This window comes from Microcaecilia unicolor, chromosome 2, assembly GCF_901765095.1.
Source record: "Microcaecilia unicolor chromosome 2, aMicUni1.1, whole genome shotgun sequence".
NCBI classification, from domain to species: Eukaryota; Metazoa; Chordata; class Amphibia; order Gymnophiona; family Siphonopidae; genus Microcaecilia; species Microcaecilia unicolor.
The window spans coordinates 103417374-103436157 of NC_044032.1; the positions used below are offsets into that span (position 1 = coordinate 103417374).

An 18784-nucleotide genomic window follows, 5' to 3' on the forward strand; every position below is an offset into this window, starting at 1 on the left:
AGATGGGGAGAATAAAATAGCAAACAAGTTTAAGATGTTTCATCCAGCTAGTTTCAGAGAATTGCTACTTAGCCTGACCATTTTTTTTTCTTATGTAAATAACACAGCAATTCCCTTAGTTCAGTTTAAAACTTTTTTCATTTCGTTTTTGAATAAAGATGTTCAGTGACTAAGTACTACATTAGCAGTATTTGAAAGAAGAGACACTTTTTTTATTATGTATGTTGTATTCCTCAAATGTTTGTTTTATTTTTATTAAATAAGGTGCTTTGTGGATGTGCATAGTCTTAAATCCTCACTGCAAGACTGAGCAAAAGTCCAGTTGGCTGAAACAGCTGAAAAAATGGAACAGTGTTGATGTTTGTCCCTGGGAAGATGGAAACCATGGAAATGAGCTGCCCAATTTAACCAATGCCTTGCCTCAGGGTGCCAATGCCAACCAAGGTGAGCCCATATTGTTTGGCTCTAATCAACAACATGGTAAATGCCACAATTCATCTTTCCCTGTATGTCATGTTGGCCTGTCATCCAAACACTGGGATTTCGGCATATTTCAAACTTAATACCACATAATACACAACTGTATAATTTCACTGAGTATAGTTCCAAATTTAGGCTTTAAGAAAATTAGAAAAATATGTCTATATACATAGAAAACCTAATTTTTACTAAGTTTATGATCAGTAAAATATTTGTTTCTAGTTCTGACTTCTGGTGTTCTCTTTATAAAGGAAAATAACCTGAGTAGTAGTCGTCTTGATTCATAGACATGTTTCATGCTGGTATTAAGTTTCAGGAATTATTTGTATTTCAAGAACTCTGTCAACCAGCGACAGTTTTTACTGCTATCCCAAGACATATTTGAAGACTCACTTTACTATAATTTATATATGTCCTTATTTGTTCAGAGGAACAAGCCTAAATGTAGTCTGAACTTACCAACTCCAAAATATTTGTTTCTAAGAGGGTAAGAGAAACCTCTTCCAAAATAGTTGTCAACCTTGCTAAGTCAATCAGGCTATCTTTGAACACTCCTCACCGAGAATCCTAAAAATGGGATGTCCTGCATGCCTTAGAGAAGCTAGATAAGCTTTCCTTAGCATCCCTTCGGAGCAGCCCAGAATGAGATGGAGGAAAAAGTAGAATAAAGAAGAGATCAAAGGGCTTACCACCTTCCTCCTACTGGAGACTGAGAATACTAGATCTTTCTGTAGTTGACCAGGGCTCTTATTGGCTATCTAGAGTCAGTGTTTCTCAGTCTCCACCTGCTGGAAGGCATACAACCCATCAGTCACGTTCTGGGCCGGTCCAGAGGGACTAAAGGAAAGCAAATTAGCAGGTTAGAACTAATTTCTCCTTAGTACTTTGCACTACCCTTTAGTCTTAGTCCTAAACTTTGAAATTAAGTTTAGGTGCTGAGGTAATGCCTCTGGGTTCCCTTCTGAGGAAGGCAGGCTGAGCTTGTTCTGCTCCCTGGTAAGTTCTATATAGTGGATTAGAGAGCTGTATTAAAGGAACTGAACTTTCCTGGATCTCTGAGCATCAGTGCAAGTTATTTGAGGAAGACTTGTTCCTCCTCAGGATTTAAGAATGCTTGCATTTTGTTAATGCTCGTCCACCCGTGCATCATTTTACCATGTCTGACTTTTCCTTAATGTGGATAAACTACAGCAAAGAGGGAGAGTGTAAAATAACTTCCTTTCTGAAGAAAAGCTAAGGAAGCTGATTCTTCAGCTTGGAGAAGAAACCACTGGAGATAGAGTAGAGGTGTATAAAGTCCTCAGTGCTGCAGGATAAGTGAATAGGAACCTGTTAATTTACTCTGTCACATAGGAGGGCTATGAGGTGTTTTGTGTATTTTCTCAGTTAGTGTACCATTAAGTTGTGGAATTTGTTGCTTCAGGATGTGGTCAAGACTGGTAGTGTACTATAAAAATGTTTGGAAGTGTTTATAGAATATGAGCCATTAACAACTTGCCAATTAGTTAGGGTTGCTTCCTTGTTCTTCTGGGAGTGAGCAAGAGAGAACATATCTCACCTCACCATTGGGGTTTTCTGGATGGTTCCAGGTAACCTGTATTCCTTGTCACTTGCAGCAGATGAATTCAGGAACTAGTGGGTTAAGTCTGCCTACCAGCAGGTGGAGATAAACAAACTAAAGGCAGTGATGCCAGACGGCCAGCTCCTTTCTCAGTATGTCTCTATCTCAGCAGGTGGTGGGCAGCTTTTTCTCCAGCTCCTGGGCCTAAGGCCTCTGAGGGTGCTCCTGGGCCAGTGGCCAGTTTGAGCCGGGGGTGGTGGACTGGTGGTGTCTCCTTTGGCAGCATACGCAGTTGCTGGGTCCCTGCTACACCTCAAATTCCCTCTGAACAGGCTTTTGCTGTTTCTTTCTTTCCCTGTCTGTTTCTGCCTCCTCACTAAAAAAAAAAAAAAGAGAGAGAAACAGGGAAGCACAGGGAAGTGTGTTTTTGCTGAGAGCAGGTTTGTGTTTCTGCTGTCCGAGTCCTGTTTTCTGTTGCCTGCTTGTCTGAGCTACAAGGCGCTATAGAAATGCTAAGTAGTAGTAGTAGGCACTGTGGGCGGTGGTGCGGGTGCCATGGCTGTGACCTCCGTTGCAGGGATGGGGTTTTTGCCAGAGTTTATTTTGCTACTCCATCAGGCGATTTTGTTGAAAAGGGCTCCCCCCCCCCCCCCCCCTCACGTGGCTGTGACAGCTTCGGCCTTTGATTCTCTCAGGGGGTCTGGGAGTAACCAAGAGATTTTGGGTTTTTCCCCAGAGGATTTCTCCTCCCTTAAAAAGCCTAGGCTTTCTTTGGGGTCTGAGGAGGGGTCCTGCATATGGTCGCATTCAGCTTTCTCTGTGGTGGCTCTCTCGGAGCAGATGGGGGTAGAGGACGTGTAGGACGATGTCCTCACTGACCAACCGGAGGACTCTTCCGCTGTGAGGATTTTCCATAAGGAGGAGTTGGCCTCCTTTCTCTCAGGCACTGGAAGCCATGAATATAGAGGACCCTGAGGTTGTGGCTTCTCAGGCGGTCAACCCCAAGATGGCTAGTACCAGACGACCTTCTAAGGCCTTTCTGGTACATGAAGCTATTGAAGAGTTGATTTCGGCCCAGTGGATGGATCCGGTTGGGGGGCTGAAAGTAGCCAGGGCTATGGCCAGGCTGTATCCGGTTTCAGCGGACTGCTTAGAGCAGTTTGCTCTACCTAGGGTGGATGCCCTGGTGACGGCGGTCACTAAGAAGACTACTCTTCCAATGTAAGGTGGTGTGGCACTTAAGGGATATGCAAGACAGACGGCTAGAGGCCTCTTTAAAACGTGCCTTTGAGGTGGCTGCTTTGACAGTTCAAGCTTCTGTTTGTAGTTCTTATGCGGCTAGAGCTTGTCTCAGTTGGCTACATTGTCATGGATTCGATTTCGGAGTCTGATATGCCCGGAACTCCTCAGATGTCGCTGATGGATATTGGGCTGGCGTACTTGGCCGGATGCCTTGTATGATTTGGTCCGTGCTTCGGCCAAACTCATGGCCTTGACCGTTTCCTCTCGTCATCTTCTGTGGCTTCGTCATTGGGCCGCAGATATGGCCTCTAAGCAACAGCTCATTAAATTGCTTTTCCGAGGGAAATTGCTTTTTGGGGAAGACCTAGAAAAGATTGTTAAAGATTTGGGGGATTCCAAATCTCAGCATCTTCCGGAGGATAGACCCAAGTCTACTTCCAGGCAGGGAGCCTCGGGGTCACGTTTCAGAGAGACGCAATGGTATCGCCCATGGCGGTCCAACGCAGCCTTTCAGCGTCCTCGTTTTGGGCAGCATTCTTCCTTTTGCAGTGAGAAGCGTCCGGCTGGACCCCCCTCTCGTCAGGGGGCTCCTTCTCGGGCCTCCCAATGATGGGGCACAGGTCCACTCGGGAGGAGAGCAGATCAGTGGTCGGCTTTCTCTGTTTCTTCCAGAGTGGGCCAGAATTACTTCAGACCAGTGGGTCCTCGATGTGGTGCGAGAAGGTTACAAGCTAGAATTCTTCTCTCCCGTCACAGACTTTTTTTCTGTAGTTCCGCTGTGTATCGTGGGCCAAGAGGACAGCAGTTCTGCAGTGTTTGCGAGACCCGCTAAGGATAGGGGCTGTCGTGCCTGTTCCTCCTCTCGAAAGGCGCACAGGTCGGTACTCCATCTTCTTTGTGGTTCCAAAGAAGGGAGGGACTTTTCAGCCTATTCTCGATCTCAGAAAAGTAAACCAGTTTTTGTGGGTTTGTCACTTCCGCATGGAGACATTGAGGGCAGTTATGGCTGCTGTTCAACCAGGTGAGTTTTTGATGGCTCTCGATTTGAGAGAAGCTTACCTGCACATTCCCATTTGGCAGCCCCATCAGAGATTTCTCAGATTTGCGGTTCTAGGTCAGCACTTCCAGTTTCGGGCCCTTCCTTTCGGAATGGCCACTGCCCCACACACTTTTTCCAAGGTCATGGTGGTGGCGGCGGCGTTCCTGCGGAAGGAGGGGATTCGAGTGCATCCATATCTCGACGACTGGCTGATTCGGGCAATGACAGCAGAGGAGAGTCGAGTGGTCACCGACCGATTACGGTGTTGCAATCCTTAGGTTGGGTGGTCAATATGGACAAGAGTCATCTGGTTCCTACTCAAGAGTCTGGAGTATCTTGGAGGGCAATTCGATACGAAGCAGGGGAAGATGTTTCTTCCCGAGGGGTGAAGGATCAAATTGCTTTCTCAGGTACGGACCTTAATGAGTTGTCGCGCTCCCCGAGTGTGGGACTATGTTTAGCTCCTCGGTTCCATGACGGCGACCTTGGAGGTCATTCCATGGGCAAGGGCTCACATGCGGCCTCTTCAGAATTCCCTTTTGGGCAGATGGTCGCCGACATCACTGGATTATCAACAACGCCTTCCTTGGTCGAGCCGGGCCAGGGACAGTCTCACGTGGTGGCTCCGGTCAGCCAGTTTGCAGAAGGGTGTTTCTCTGGCATCTCCCAATTGTGTGGTAGTTGTGACGGATGCCAGCCTTGTGGGTTGGGGAGCCCATTGTCTTCATCGAGTAGCCCAGGGATTGTGGACCCCTCTTGAAGGGACTTGGCCGATAAATCGTCTGGAGTTGCGAGCAGTCGTGAATGCGCTGCGGAGTTTTCAGGACCTTCTGCTGAGGCAGGCGGTTCATGTATTCTCGGACAACACCACGACGGTGGCCTACATCAATCTGCAGGGGGGCATTCGCAGTCTTCCCTTGGCAGTGGAAGCGTCTCGTCTTCTAATATGGGCGGAAAAGCATGTTCAGAGTGTCGGCAGCGCACATTGTGGGTCAAGACAATGTTCAAGCGGATTTTCTCAGCCGGACTCTTTTGGACGCAGCGGAATGGACGCTGTCGGACTCGGCTTTTCGGCTGATCTGTCAACGTTGGAGAAGACCAGTAATGGATCTCATGGCCATGACTTGCAATGCCAAAGTTCCCCAGTTCTTCAGCCGCAAACAGCAACCAGGATCCGCAGGATTGGACGCTTTTCTCCAGCCATGACGGGAGCAACAGCTACTGTATGTTTTTCCTCCGTGGCCTCTGATAGGGAGAGTTCTTTGCTGCATAGGGCGGCATTGGGGGCCGGTTGTTCTAGTGGCCTGACGGCCGTTGTATGCGGATCACTCTGAGTCACCATTGCAACTTCCGGTGACTCCTGATCTGCTGTATCAAGGGCCAGTTTAGATGGAAAATCCCTCCCACTTTGGTCTTACGGCCTGGCTATTGAGAGGCTGCTGCTGAGGAAGAAGGGATTTTCAGTACCAGTCATTGCCACTCTTTTGGGGGCACGGAAGCAGTCTACTTCAACAGCGTACGTGCAAGTGTGTAAAGCTTTCTTGGCGTGGTATGCTTTGCGTGCTGAATCGCCTTTTCGGGCGGACATTCCGGTTATTCTGGAGTTCCTTCAGGATGGTCTTCAAAAGGGATTGGCATATAATTCCCTTCAAGTGCAGGTGGCCATGCTAGCTTGTTTTAGGGGCAAACTGGAGGTTCCTCTTTAGCAACTCACTCTGATGTGGTCCGTTTCCTACGCGGGGGCTCTTCGGCTTCGGCCTCTTCTGCATTTGAATGTGGTACTGCGAGCCCTCCAGGTCCCACCGTTTGAGCCGTTGAATAAGGTTTCTGAGAAGGATTTAACACCGAAGACAATGATTTGGTGGCCGTTGCTTCGGCTTTGTCTATGAGGATTTCTGAAGTTCAGGCTTTGTCTTCCAGAGATTCTTTTTTGCAGTTTTCTGAAGCAAGGGTGTTGATCCGGACGGTGCCGTCGTCTCTACCTAAAGTGGTTTCGGCTTTCCATGTCAATCAGGCGGTTTATCTTCTGTCTTTTCGAAGCGAGGATTTTTTTAAATTACATTTGTACCCCGCGCTTTCCCACTCATAACAGGCTCAATGCGGCTTACATGGGGCAATGGAGGGTTAAGTGACTTGCCCAGAATCACAAGGAGCTGCCTGTGCCTGAAGTGGGAATCGAACTCAGTTCCCCAGGACCAAAGTCCACCACCCTAACCACTAGGCCACTCTTCCACTCCAGGGGAGTTTGCCTCGCTACGTTTCCTGGACGTGCGGAGAGCCTTGTTTCGGTACTTGCAGATCTCTGAGTTTCGACGCTCAGATCATCTCTTCGTGCTCTTGTCAGGATCGAAAAGAGGTGAGGCGGCTTCTAAGGCTTCCATTGCTCGCTGGATTAGAGAAGCCATTGGGACGGCGTATCTGCTACAAGGGCAGGCGTCTTCAGTGGCCCTGAAGGCGCATTCTACTCGGGCATAGGCGCCTTCTTGGGTGGAGGCGGAGGCCTTATCTGTAGAAGAGATTTCTCGGGCGGCTACTTGGGAGTCCCGTCATACTTTTGTGAAGCATTACAGGCTAGACATGTCTGCTTGGGAGGATGCGAGTTTTGGGGCGGGAGTGTTGGCGTGGGGAGCGTCTGCTTACCACCCTACTTAAGGAATGCTTTGGTACATCCCACTAGTTCCTGGATTCATCTGCTGCAAGTGACAAGGAAGGTAAAATTATGTCTTACCTGATCATTTTCTTTCCTTTAACGTGGCAGATGAATCCAGGATCCCTCCCTAGTTCAGCCGATGGTTTTTTTTCATTTTCCGCGCAGTGTGGCTCTTTTTTTCCTTCCGAGTTCTCTTTTGCAGAGTTCAGACAGATAAAGGAACACGGAAAGGATTCCGATTTGTGGATCAAGTTGCAGTTATTTCGAAGTTCTTATTTGGTTCTCTGTTTTTTTCATAGTGAGGATGGTTTCTGGTTGTTATTGGTTTCATATTTTTGGTCTTGGCAAATGCTTACAAATGACATACTAACTGAGGAAGGAGCTGGCCGTCTGGCATCATTGCTTTTAGTTTGTTTATTTCTATCTTCACCTGCTTGTAGGCGGACTTAACCCACTAGTTCCTGGATTCATCTGCTGCGTTAAGGGAAAGAAAATTATCAGGTAAGACATAATTTTACCTTGACCACTGTTAGCAAACAACTAAGCTTCATAGACCATTGCTCTGACCTAGCATGGTACTTAGGTTCTTAATGTGCTTTGTAGATTGTGTTTTGAGATCAATATTAGCTTTTATAATCAGCATTAAAGTTAAATTTGCTCCTTTGCTGGATTTTACTGTTGTTGTATGATATTTCTACCCTTTGCCCCAGTTGTTATGGTAAAGTACTCTTAGCAGCTTGACATGTAAGGAAAAATTAATGGTGTTTGTATAGATGTGATAAGAGGAATTGTGACATCTGCTCTGACTATAAAGTTCCTCTTCACAGATTTCAAAGCAGCAGTGCTAGCTTTATATTTTTTGTGTATAAGATAACCAAAGGTAATAGAAATTAGAAACAAAATATGTTCTTAATGAATGTGATAATTCACATCATGCAAATACCTGAGGGGAGCAGTTCAGGGATAGGAGGTTAAGTACATCTGTACACAAAAGAAGCGGGGGACTTGGGGTGGTCGCATCTGATTATCTTAAAGCGGCCAAACAGGTAGAAAAGGTGACAGCAAAAGCCGGAAGGATGCTTGAGTGCACAACAGCAAAAGAGGTAATATGCCACTGTGTAAGTCCTTAGTGAGGCCCTGTTTAGAATGCTGTGTACAGTTCTGGAGACCACACCTTCAAAAAGATATACAGTGGGGGAAATAAGTATTTGATCCCTTGCTGATTTTGTAAGTTTGCCCACTGACAAAGACATGAGCAGCCCATAATTGAAGGGTAGGTTATTGGTAACAGTGAGAGATAGCACATCACAAATTAAATCCGGAAAATCACATTGTGGAAAGTATATGAATTTATTTGCATTCTGCAGAGGGAAATAAGTATTTAATCCCTCTGGCAAACAAGACCTAATACTTGGTGGCAAAACCCTTGTTGGCAAGCACAGCGGTCAGACGTCTTCTGTAGTTGATGATGAGGTTTGCACACATGTCAGGAGGAATTTTGGTCCACTCCTCTTTGCAGATCATCTCTAAATCATTAAGAGTTCTGGGCTGTCGCTTGACAACTCGCAGCTTCAGCTCCCTCCATAAGTTTTCAATGGGATTAAGGTCTGGTGACTGGCTAGGCCACTCCATGACCCTAATGTGCTTCTTCCTGAGCCACTCCTTTGTTGCCTTGGCTGTATGTTTTGGGTCATTGTCGTGCTGGAAGACCCAGCCACGACCCATTTTTAAGGCCCTGGCGGAGGGAAGGAGGTTGTCACTCAGAATTGTACGGTACATGGCCCCATCCATTCTCCCATTGATGCGGTGAAGTAGTCCTGTGCCCTTAGCAGAGAAACACCCCCAAAACATAACATTTCCACCTCCATGCTTGACAGTGGGGACGGTGTTCTTTGGGTCATAGGCAGCATTTCTCTTCCTCCAAACACGGCGAGTTGAGTTCATGCCAAAGAGCTCAATTTTTGTCTCATCTGACCACAGCACCTTCTCCCAATCACTCTCGGCATCATCCAGGTGTTCACTGGCAAACTTCAGACGGGCCGTCACATGTGCCTTCCGGAGCAGGGGGACCTTGCGGGCACTGCAGGATTGCAATCCGTTATGTCGTAATGTGTTACCAATGGTTTTCGTGGTGACAGTGGTCCCAGCTGCCTTGAGATCATTGACAAGTTCCCCCCTTGTAGTTGTAGGCTGATTTCTAACCTTCCTCATGATCAAGGATACCCCACGAGGTGAGATTTTGCGTGGAGCCCCAGATCTTTGTCGATTGACAGTCATTTTGTACTTCTTCCATTTTCTTACTATGGCACCAACAGTTGTCTCCTTCTCGCCCAGCGTCTTACTGATGGTTTTGTAGCCCATTCCAGCCTTGTGCAGGTGTATGATCTTGTCCCTGACATCCTTAGACAGCTCCTTGCTCTTGGCCATTTTGTAGAGGTTAGAGTCTGACTGATTCACTGAGTCTGTGGACAGGTGTCTTTCATACAGGTGACCATTGCCGACAGCTGTCTGTCATGCAGGTAACGAGTTGATTTGGAGCATCTACCTGGTCTGTAGGGGCCAGATCTCTTACTGGTTGGTGGGGGATCAAATACTTATTTCCCTCTGCAGAATGCAAATAAATTCATATACTTTCCACAATGTGATTTTCCGGATTTAATTTGTGATGTGCTATCTCTCACTGTTACCAATAACCTACCCTTCAATTATGGGCTGCTCATGTCTTTGTCAGTGGGCAAACTTACAAAATCAGCAAGGGATCAAATACTTATTTCCCCCACTGTATAAACAAAATGGAGTCAGTCCAAAGGGCAGCTACTAGAATAGTCAGTGGTCTTTGTCATAAAGCATATAGGGACAGACTTAAAGATCTAAATGTGTGTACTTTGAAAGAAAGGTGGAAGAGGGGGAGATATGATAGACGTTTAAACATCTCTGTGGCAGAAATGTACAGGAGACAAGTCCTTTTCAACTGAAAGGGAACTCACTAAAATTAAGGGACATAGGATTGAGGTGAAAGGGGACAGGCTCAGGAATAACATGTATAGAATGTTTGTACGTTTGGGAAGCTTGCCAGGTGCCCTTGGCCTGGATTGGCCGCTGTCATGGACAAGATGCTGGGCTCGATGGACCCTTGGTCTTTTCCCAGTATGGCATTACTTATGTACTTATGAGTATTCTAAGGCAATAATATTGTATGGAAAGGGTGGTGGAGACGAAGACTGTATCTGAATTCAAGGAAGCTTGGGACAATCACATAGGATCTCTTAGGGAGAGGAAGAAATCGTAGACAGTATGAATTGACAGATTGGATAGGCCATATGGCCTTTATTTGCTGTCATTTTCTCTGTTTCTGTGAGATGGTTATTACAATTTATAGCTCACAATGGTGACAGCGGGTTATAACTATATATAGCATAATGATAAAATACAAGATGCATCAACATTCCCATCATCAAATACAATAAAACATATAAGCGACAAATAAAAATAAAACAACAATGTAACAGGGTGGCTTTTTAATCTTTCTCCGAATACTATTTTAAATTGTTTTCAGAGCTGTGATAAGCAAGTGTAAATGTATTAAGGTGCTTCTTAAGGGGTCCTTTTTACTAAAGTGCAGTAGAGTTTACAGTTACCACACCTTTAATGCAAAAATTAAGGTACAGTAACAGCAAAGCCTATGCGGTAAATGCAAGGGGCATGTTCAGCATATGCCCTGTATTTATCTTACAGAGCACATAGTTAGTGCATGGCCACCGCATTACATGCCTGGGCTGATAATGCCCTCCATGCTTTCGCGAGGGTATGTAGTGTGATGGCTGTGCATTAACAAAGAGCATGACAGCTACCCATGTTGGAAGCGCTACTTGTTCCCTGCCTCTCCCACTCAACACTGTGACCCCCCCAATACTTTAACCCCACCCCTGACACTGATCCTGGCCCCCAACACAACCCAAGCCCTTACAATCAACTGCCCCCCCCCCCCCCCCCCCCAATGACAGCCCTGACACCCCAGTTCCAGAACGGGCTTCTGACTGAAACCAACTGCCTTCTTAACCAAACCCCGTCCCTCTGACCTAAAATCCCAGCTCCTAATGCCCTACTCTCCCCCCTTGGGACTTACCCAGGAGCTGCATTAGTGGTCCAGTGGGACCACAGGCAACAGCAGTCCTCTTCCACTGCCATCTGTGTTGGTGCCTCAGTCCAAAATGGTGCCAGTGGCTCCTAGCGGTTGTCTCATGGTACCACTGTGGCCAGCAAATTCAAAATGATTTCCTCCCATCAGTACTTTAGCTGCTAGATTATGAGCTATCTGTAAAGGTCTAACCCAAGTGTAGGCAATCCCACATATAAAGCATTACAAAAGTCAAAGATTAAAAAAGGAGGACATAGGTATAATAAAAGGATCACCCTGTGTTTTAATGAAGTAGCAATATAAGACAGAAAATATTCTTATTCTTAACCATTTCCTGACAAATCTAGAATACGTAAAGCTGAAGAATGGTTAAGCTGAAGTTCTAGATATCATAAATAATGCTGTTGATTGAAGGTTCTCCGTAATGTTAACTGAACATCTGATTTATATTCTAAGTGTGGCTGCAAAAACATAAATGAAGTAGAATTTGTAGCCCACTTAAGTCATTGACTTCCAAGCCCTACCCACTATAAGATCCTGTTTTTGTGTTAGTGAATCATAGGGTCTATCACAAAAGAACACCTTTCCATCCAAAATAGGGTTCACATTCATGGCCATGTAAATACTAGAATGGATTTTGCGTGTGTGTTGGGGTAAAAAATGCTTAGTATATCTGACTCTAAGCTATAAATGTGATGTTTGATGTACAGTAGGAATATCAGTGGTCAGTTTAGTGCCAGCTTCATACTCTTGTTTTTCATTATCCAAATATGTAAACCCCCTTTGTCAAGACAATTTAATTTTGATAAATTGTCTCACTAAAAGTACCTCCCCCATCCTTAAGAGAGAGGACAGATGCCCAGGGAAGAACCAGAAAAGGCATTTATTTATAATGCAAGTCCACCTTTTAGCAGGGTGGAGATGGGTTCATTTTCCATTATGCTATTGGGCTCTTGCTCACCATAGTTTTCTGAACATGCAAGAAGGGCTATGGTACATGGAATAGTTGGCTGCTTGGCATTCCTGGCCATATTTCTTTAGAAAAGAAAATGACCCTTTTTATGTTTTTCTGGCTTCTATCTCCTCGTCTTCAAAAAGACCAGTGGGGCTACTTTTTGAGAAATGGTATTTTGAAAAGTAATGTATCATTTGTGTTGTGACAAACATTAGTGTGGTGTCTTATCTGCCTAGTCCAGTAGATCATGTAAGGTGTAAGCAACTTTCATTGTTTATTTTCTGTATGTTATGAATACCTGGCAGTGTGAGGGGTAACCTGAATGTAATTTGATTATAAGGAAATGCTTGCCTCACTTAATGAGAAACTGATTCATCTTTCTCAAATTCTGGCAATCCCAGATTCATCCAACAGGCCTCATCGGACAGTGTTCACACGAGCCATCGAGGCTTGTGATCTCCATTGGCAGGACAGCCACTTGCAGCACATTATCAGCAGTGACCTTTACACCAACTACTGTTACCATGACGACACTGAAAACTCTCTCTTTGACTCTAACGGGTGGCCCCTGTGGCATGGTAAGCAACTCAGACGGAAAGACTGTTCCATGACGTATTTCTTTGTTTAGGTTCTGTGCCATTATGTCTTGGGCAGTGTTGGAAGGATTGATGGGGAAGAGTTGGAAGGATTGATGGGGAAGAGATGGAAAGGTCTGGTGAGAAAAAAATTGTTTGATTCAAGTACCAGATAGGCACTAAAGTCAAGCACTGATGTATATTTTTGTCATCTTTGTTTTAGAACATGTTCCTACAGCATGCGCAAGGGTAGATGCACTCCGATCTCATGGCTACCCAAGAGAAGCACTGAGGCTAGCAATAGCTATTGTGAATACACTAAGAAGGCAACAACAAAAGCAGATGGATATGTTCAGGGCTCAGAAAAAAGGTAGAGTGACTGCATTATTTGGTAATAAAAACAGAAGTGTTGTATCTGAAGTATTAAAGTAACAGGAGGGTAGCGGACAGTTCTTGTTTGACTATCCCATGGACACATCAAGATCAAGAATATTGTATTGCAGTGTTTCCCAAGTCTGGTCCTAGAGTACCCCTTACCAGTGAGGTGTTCAGGATATCTACAATCAATATGCATGAAAGAGATATGCATATAATGGAGACAGTGCATACAAATCAAGTTCATGCATATTCATTGTGAATATCCTGAAAACCTGATTGGCATGGGGTACTCCAGGATTGATCATGGGAAACACTGTTGTGCTGTACCACATGCTATGAGTTTTTTATTGAACAGACTGGATGGACCGCGCAGGTTTTTATCTGCCCAATGTACTATGTTACTGTGTGATACAATTAATCATTATAAATATACATTTCAGTTCCACACTGTTGAAATTTACAGAAGGAATCTTCACACAGTCTCCAACTGCTGAATGTGTAATTAAACTATACTACTAAATATATATTTTAATTAAATTGATGTGTATAACTACATCCCAGTTATGGTTCTCCATGAATCGCATCTCTATGACTGCCACTATATCCAATTCTGGTTTGTGTTAGTTTAGCTAGTTGTTTAGGGTGGTTGAGTTTTATTGTGAGTTTCTCTTTACTGCTTGTCTACATAAATAGTAAGGAGCTGGACTAGATGCTAAGACAGATGCCTCAGCTCAGTTTTCTGTTCTCTATCTCTTCCTTCTGGTGGTTGGACATGACTGTCCCACAAGTTCTGGACTAGTGGGAAGGTTTTGTAGTGCTATAGAAATGATAAGTAGTAGTAGTAGATGAGAGCTAACTTCTCTGTAGAGGAAATTGCAAGTTTTTCAAAACCTAGCATCACAAGTTTTGAAGGGATGTAGATGTCAAGAATACTTTTCTCCTTTTTTGTGTGATTTATGCTAGTTGAAACAGAAATATAATTCAAGTGTTAATACTTATGTATAAGTTATTGCAGAATATTAGGTCCATCTTGATAAACTTAACTACATTCTGATTATGGGGGTTGGTAAATTTTTATATGAATCGGTGATGAAACAAACGTGATCAGTTTGTGGTCCCAAGATTAAGGTTTAAGGTCCTGAGAGACATTAGATTACTGTCAGAGTTTTATTATTTATTTTATTTATTATTATTTTATTTGTTGCATTTGTATCCCACATTTTCCCACCTATTTGCAGGCTCAGTGTGGCTTACATAGTACCGTGATGTTTAAATTGATTTCAATTGTTGAAATGTATAAACTGAAACGTGCAAATGTACACACCTACATTAGGCGTATATCCCAGCTATTCTATAACTAATTTTAGGAACGCCTCCATTAAGCTCATGACATTCCCATTTCTGTGCCCCCTTTTCAGATCACTCGTAAATGCAAATTTAATTAGTGCCAATTGTTAAAAAAAACAATTATTGGCACTAATTAGCATGTTCAAATTTTTTATGCAAATTGGGCACGTGTCCAAATTTGTGTTCATAATTTTTGGCACTTTTTAAAGAATTAGGGGGTTTATGCCTGCTCCCAAGCAGGTGTAACTGTCAGATTCATTTCAGTAGCAATTTATGTCTCACTTCTGGGGCAATTTTATAAAGGCAGATAGGGCTCTGGGTCTTGGAAGAAAGGAAGAAATAGGCATCTGCTTGACGTTCAAACCTAGGCAGCCAGTTTGAAAATTACCCTCTTATGTTAACGCAGTTATAGAAATTGAAAGAAAAACTAAACCAAGTTTAAAGATAATTCTCATGCAATCATAGTCTGTGTGAGAGCTCTTAAAACTCAAAAGGGTTCAAGTCACATAATCTCATTTGGCATCTGAAGAGCAACAACACTGAGCAGCAATGGTTGGCAAAAAAAAAAAAAATTACAGACTGAAAAACAATTTGGTAAGCACTGGTCTACAAGGCTCCACCAATCCTGCATACACCAATCGTTTTGTGGCGGTGTCCCCAGAATTGCAGCCAGATAAAATTGTGCGACCTCCTGGAGGTGATGAACAATGAGCCTTCCCAGGTCATGACCCCCAAATGCGGGTTTTATGACACCATTTGGGGCCCCAACTGACAATTTGGGAAGCTCTGATGTAGACAGCTCTACTTTGCCGACAGGCTTTCCCAGAAACACATTTATACTTTAGGGCGAAACACGGCCTGTGTCAGGCAATACACTGTTTGTTACTCAACGGATATAGTTTGTGTGTACCTACCATTGATCTGTTCTTTTTATTTCCACATTCTTAAATTTTATCCCACTAATATTTAAACACTGTGGTTAGCATTAACCTCAAACACTGACCACCATGTTTTAAATCTATACCAGAGTATTCAGCGCTAGCACTTGCATGAATGACTGAATAAGTACTGCTGAATATTTACTCCTGCTTGACTGCTTGTGGGAGCAATATTAAAATGTTTAAAACAATTGTATGCTTGGCAAAAATTAGAGAATCTAGGTTAAACTTGTTTCTTTTGCTGGGATAATGACCAAAGGAAACATTCCCTGGCTAAAGTTTGCTTTGCAAAAGTTACTTATTTATTAATTATTCATTTAACGATTTATACAAGAAACATCTTGTGTAGGAAAGTGTTTGTTACTTAGGAGATTACTTATAATAATAATAAGCAAAGAGAAAATTAGAATACATACATTTTAGGAAAAATTAACACTCAAGTCCATAAAGTGAGATCCAAGAATTCGGAAAAACATGGAGAATAGTAAATAAAGAAAAATTATTCAGGATAACACAACTCTGTTAAGTGGAGTTAATATCTTATTTATCCTTGACGCTTTTCCATTTTCGCTGAGGCTATAAGCGCCGACACATGGGCAGGTTCTGTAAATACATATTTCTTTTCCCCAAGTCTTATTATGCACTTGCAGGGGTATCTTAAAAAGAAGGTACCAAGTGCAGAACTTCAGGCTTAAGGATCAAAAATTGTTTCCTCCGTCGCCTTGTCTCCTTAGAGACATCAGGAAAAAGCAATATCTTAAAACCTAAAAAAGGTTTATCTTTATTTCGGAAAAACAAGCGGCAAATCCAATTTTTGTCTGGTAATAATGCAACCGTCACCACTAAAGTAGCTGCAGTTGCCAGCTCAGTATCAGAAGACTCAAGCAAGAGAGAAACATCTATTGGATTTTCAGTCATTGGATTTGAGTCCTTCCCTGGTATATAATATGCTTGTGAAAATGGTGGCAGATTCTGGTCAGGTATATTCAAAACATCACGTAAATAACGTTTCAACATCTCAAGAGGAGCAACATTTAACACTCTAGCAAAAGTTACTTATAAAAGGTTAGCATTACTATTCCTACCATCAATATATGCTCCTCACAGTTTTAGCAGACCTAAATATTTATGTTGCCCTATATAACAACCCTATCTTCTCTTGTCGTGTTGTGAACCTAGTTGTATTTTTGGCTTCACAGCTTTGCTTCCTCACTTTAAGAGCATAAGATATTTTATACAGTCAAACCAAAAGTCATCACATCCAGCATCTAAAGATAAAGGGTCATGGAGTTTTGACTTGTGATGAGGAGTAGCTAATGTCAAAGACAAGTATTTGGCAGGATCCCAAGACAAACATCTCTCCTTATTCCTAATACTGAGAGATGAATGATGGTCTATCGAAGACTACAGCTAATGATGGTTTATAGACTTTCACTGCCAGGTCTGTAAGGGATAGAGAGGCTCATAGAGTACTAGAATGTTGCACTGCTACATTGGTGAAGTAGGTCTCGTATTTTTTTTTTTTTTAAACTAGCTAGCAGTATTGGGTGTAGAGAGTTCTCAATCATGTAAACTAATCTGCCCTGCAACTGCAAAAGGAAGCCAGTGCTTCAGTAAAAATAGGCATTTGCTTCCTTTTTCCATTGCAGGGCAGTAATATAAATGAACATGGTCCATGCAACACAGATGATGTGCATGGGGTCCTGGTTTGTGGGTCTTCCAATGCACCCATAGTTTGTTAGAGCACTAATTTGAATGTGTGTGTTGTGATCTTTGAGAGTGTGTTCAGCTCTGTAGGCATGGGAGAGATTAATCCCTTGTACATAGCTGTAAGGGGAATGTGATGATAAAAACCACTTATATACATTTGTGTTTGTAACTGATAACTGTGTTTGTAACTGATAACTGGTACCCCCTCATGCTTAGGTCGTTCTCTATATCTGAAGAGCATTATCATATTGCCCCTTATTTTACCAAGGCACCTGAGCACCCTTTTGGCCTATAGATAGTTCTCTTTGGGGCATGTTGATTAAGGTGCAATAAGTAGTTTGGGTTTTAACACAGTCTAACACCAAATGCACATTAAATTAGTCTGTGTGGCAAGTCTGGTGCTAAAAGCTTAGTGTGGGATGCGACGGGATCAAGGTAGAGGTATAGGTGGGGACTGCACATTGCAATCAGCACACAGTAGGTAGCACGCCCTGCTAAATGTGCAGCTAACACGAGGTTCGCCTAATGCTACCTCAGTAGATGGCGCTAGGTACATTAGCACATATGGTGCCTGAAAGTAAGGCACGTTAGGGAAGATTTCTGTGCAGAAACTTCAGCGGGAATGCTGGACACGCCCCCAACAATTATTGCAGGACCTTTGCATTTAAAGTACATTTGATTTTGTCTGTTAACATGCGTTAAGAGCAAGAACCTAACCCTCTTTAGTAAACATGCCCCTTTTGTGTGAATTGTGCCTGAGATTTTCTGCTGCAGGCCATGAGTGTCCAGTGTGCATAAGAACTTGCATGGCATTGTTTTTTCTGATTTTGTTGTAAGACACGCCCCTAACTCCTGTGTTATTTTTCTTACAAGATAAGAGAGCATTACATGCAGTAAATGAAATATTTCTATTCATTTGTTTCATCTGTTTGAATAAATCACATGTTTTTATATCTGTAGGAAGGTAGCGTAGTGTCTATAAAGTGTGGGCAAGTAACATAGTATATAACAGCAGACAAAGATCACATGGTCCATCTAGACTGCCCAAAAAGTTTACACTCCGTCATGATCAAATATCGGCATAACAAATAGTCCTATTTATTGTCAATATTTAAATAAACCAGCAGTCTAACAATATTGCAAACTCACTGTCAACCCATAGATGAGTGTGAGGCACAAAAATGCATGCTTGCTGTTCAGTCCCTGCTATCATCTGGTCACAGACCATAAAAGTCTGCCAGGCACTGGTCCTACTTCCTAGTCGCTGGTTTTTGTCTTGCCTTACAGCACACCATATGATTGGAGCATGCTTGGAGGACTCTAAATCATGTAATACCTTATTAATTTTGTTACATTAAGTATGAGTCTTAACCTTCTGATGTCATCACGAAAATCTAGCACATGGTGAGGTCTGGAATACATTAAAAACATGCTCAGATGTCTCTTAGAGACACAGGGACTCTGAAGCACCTCTTTAAGCATTTGTGACTGTCTCTGGGAAAAGGGGACTAATGTAGCAGATCCAAAAGGTTGTGAATGGCTGATTTTTTTTTTTTCCATTTCATGGGTCCATAAGCAGTCTGCAAAAGTTACATGTCTGAACTTTGGTAACTTTATTTTTTCGTATAAAAGGATGGTTTGGGATGTTATTACAAATTGCTGTAAGAGGATTCATTAAAACCTCATTTTTTGTTTCTGGTGACTTTAGTCATCTTTTCCCAGAGTTGGTCACATTTTGTTTGAATTTGGATAGATTTGAAACAAAAAATTG

The 18784-nt window shown here is 43.2% G+C and overlaps 1 protein-coding gene across 1 annotated transcript in view; it reads left to right on the forward strand.

Annotated features, from left to right (window-relative positions):
- ZSWIM6 (zinc finger SWIM-type containing 6) overlaps positions 1–18784 on the forward strand; it is a 338014-nt gene that overhangs the window by 257184 nt on the left and 62046 nt on the right. The window contains exons 5-7 of the mRNA XM_030193168.1: positions 265–444; positions 12467–12643; positions 12864–13010. Coding sequence (XP_030049028.1) covers positions 265–444; positions 12467–12643; positions 12864–13010 — 504 coding nt within the window. The remainder of the gene's footprint in view (positions 1–264; positions 445–12466; positions 12644–12863; positions 13011–18784) is intronic.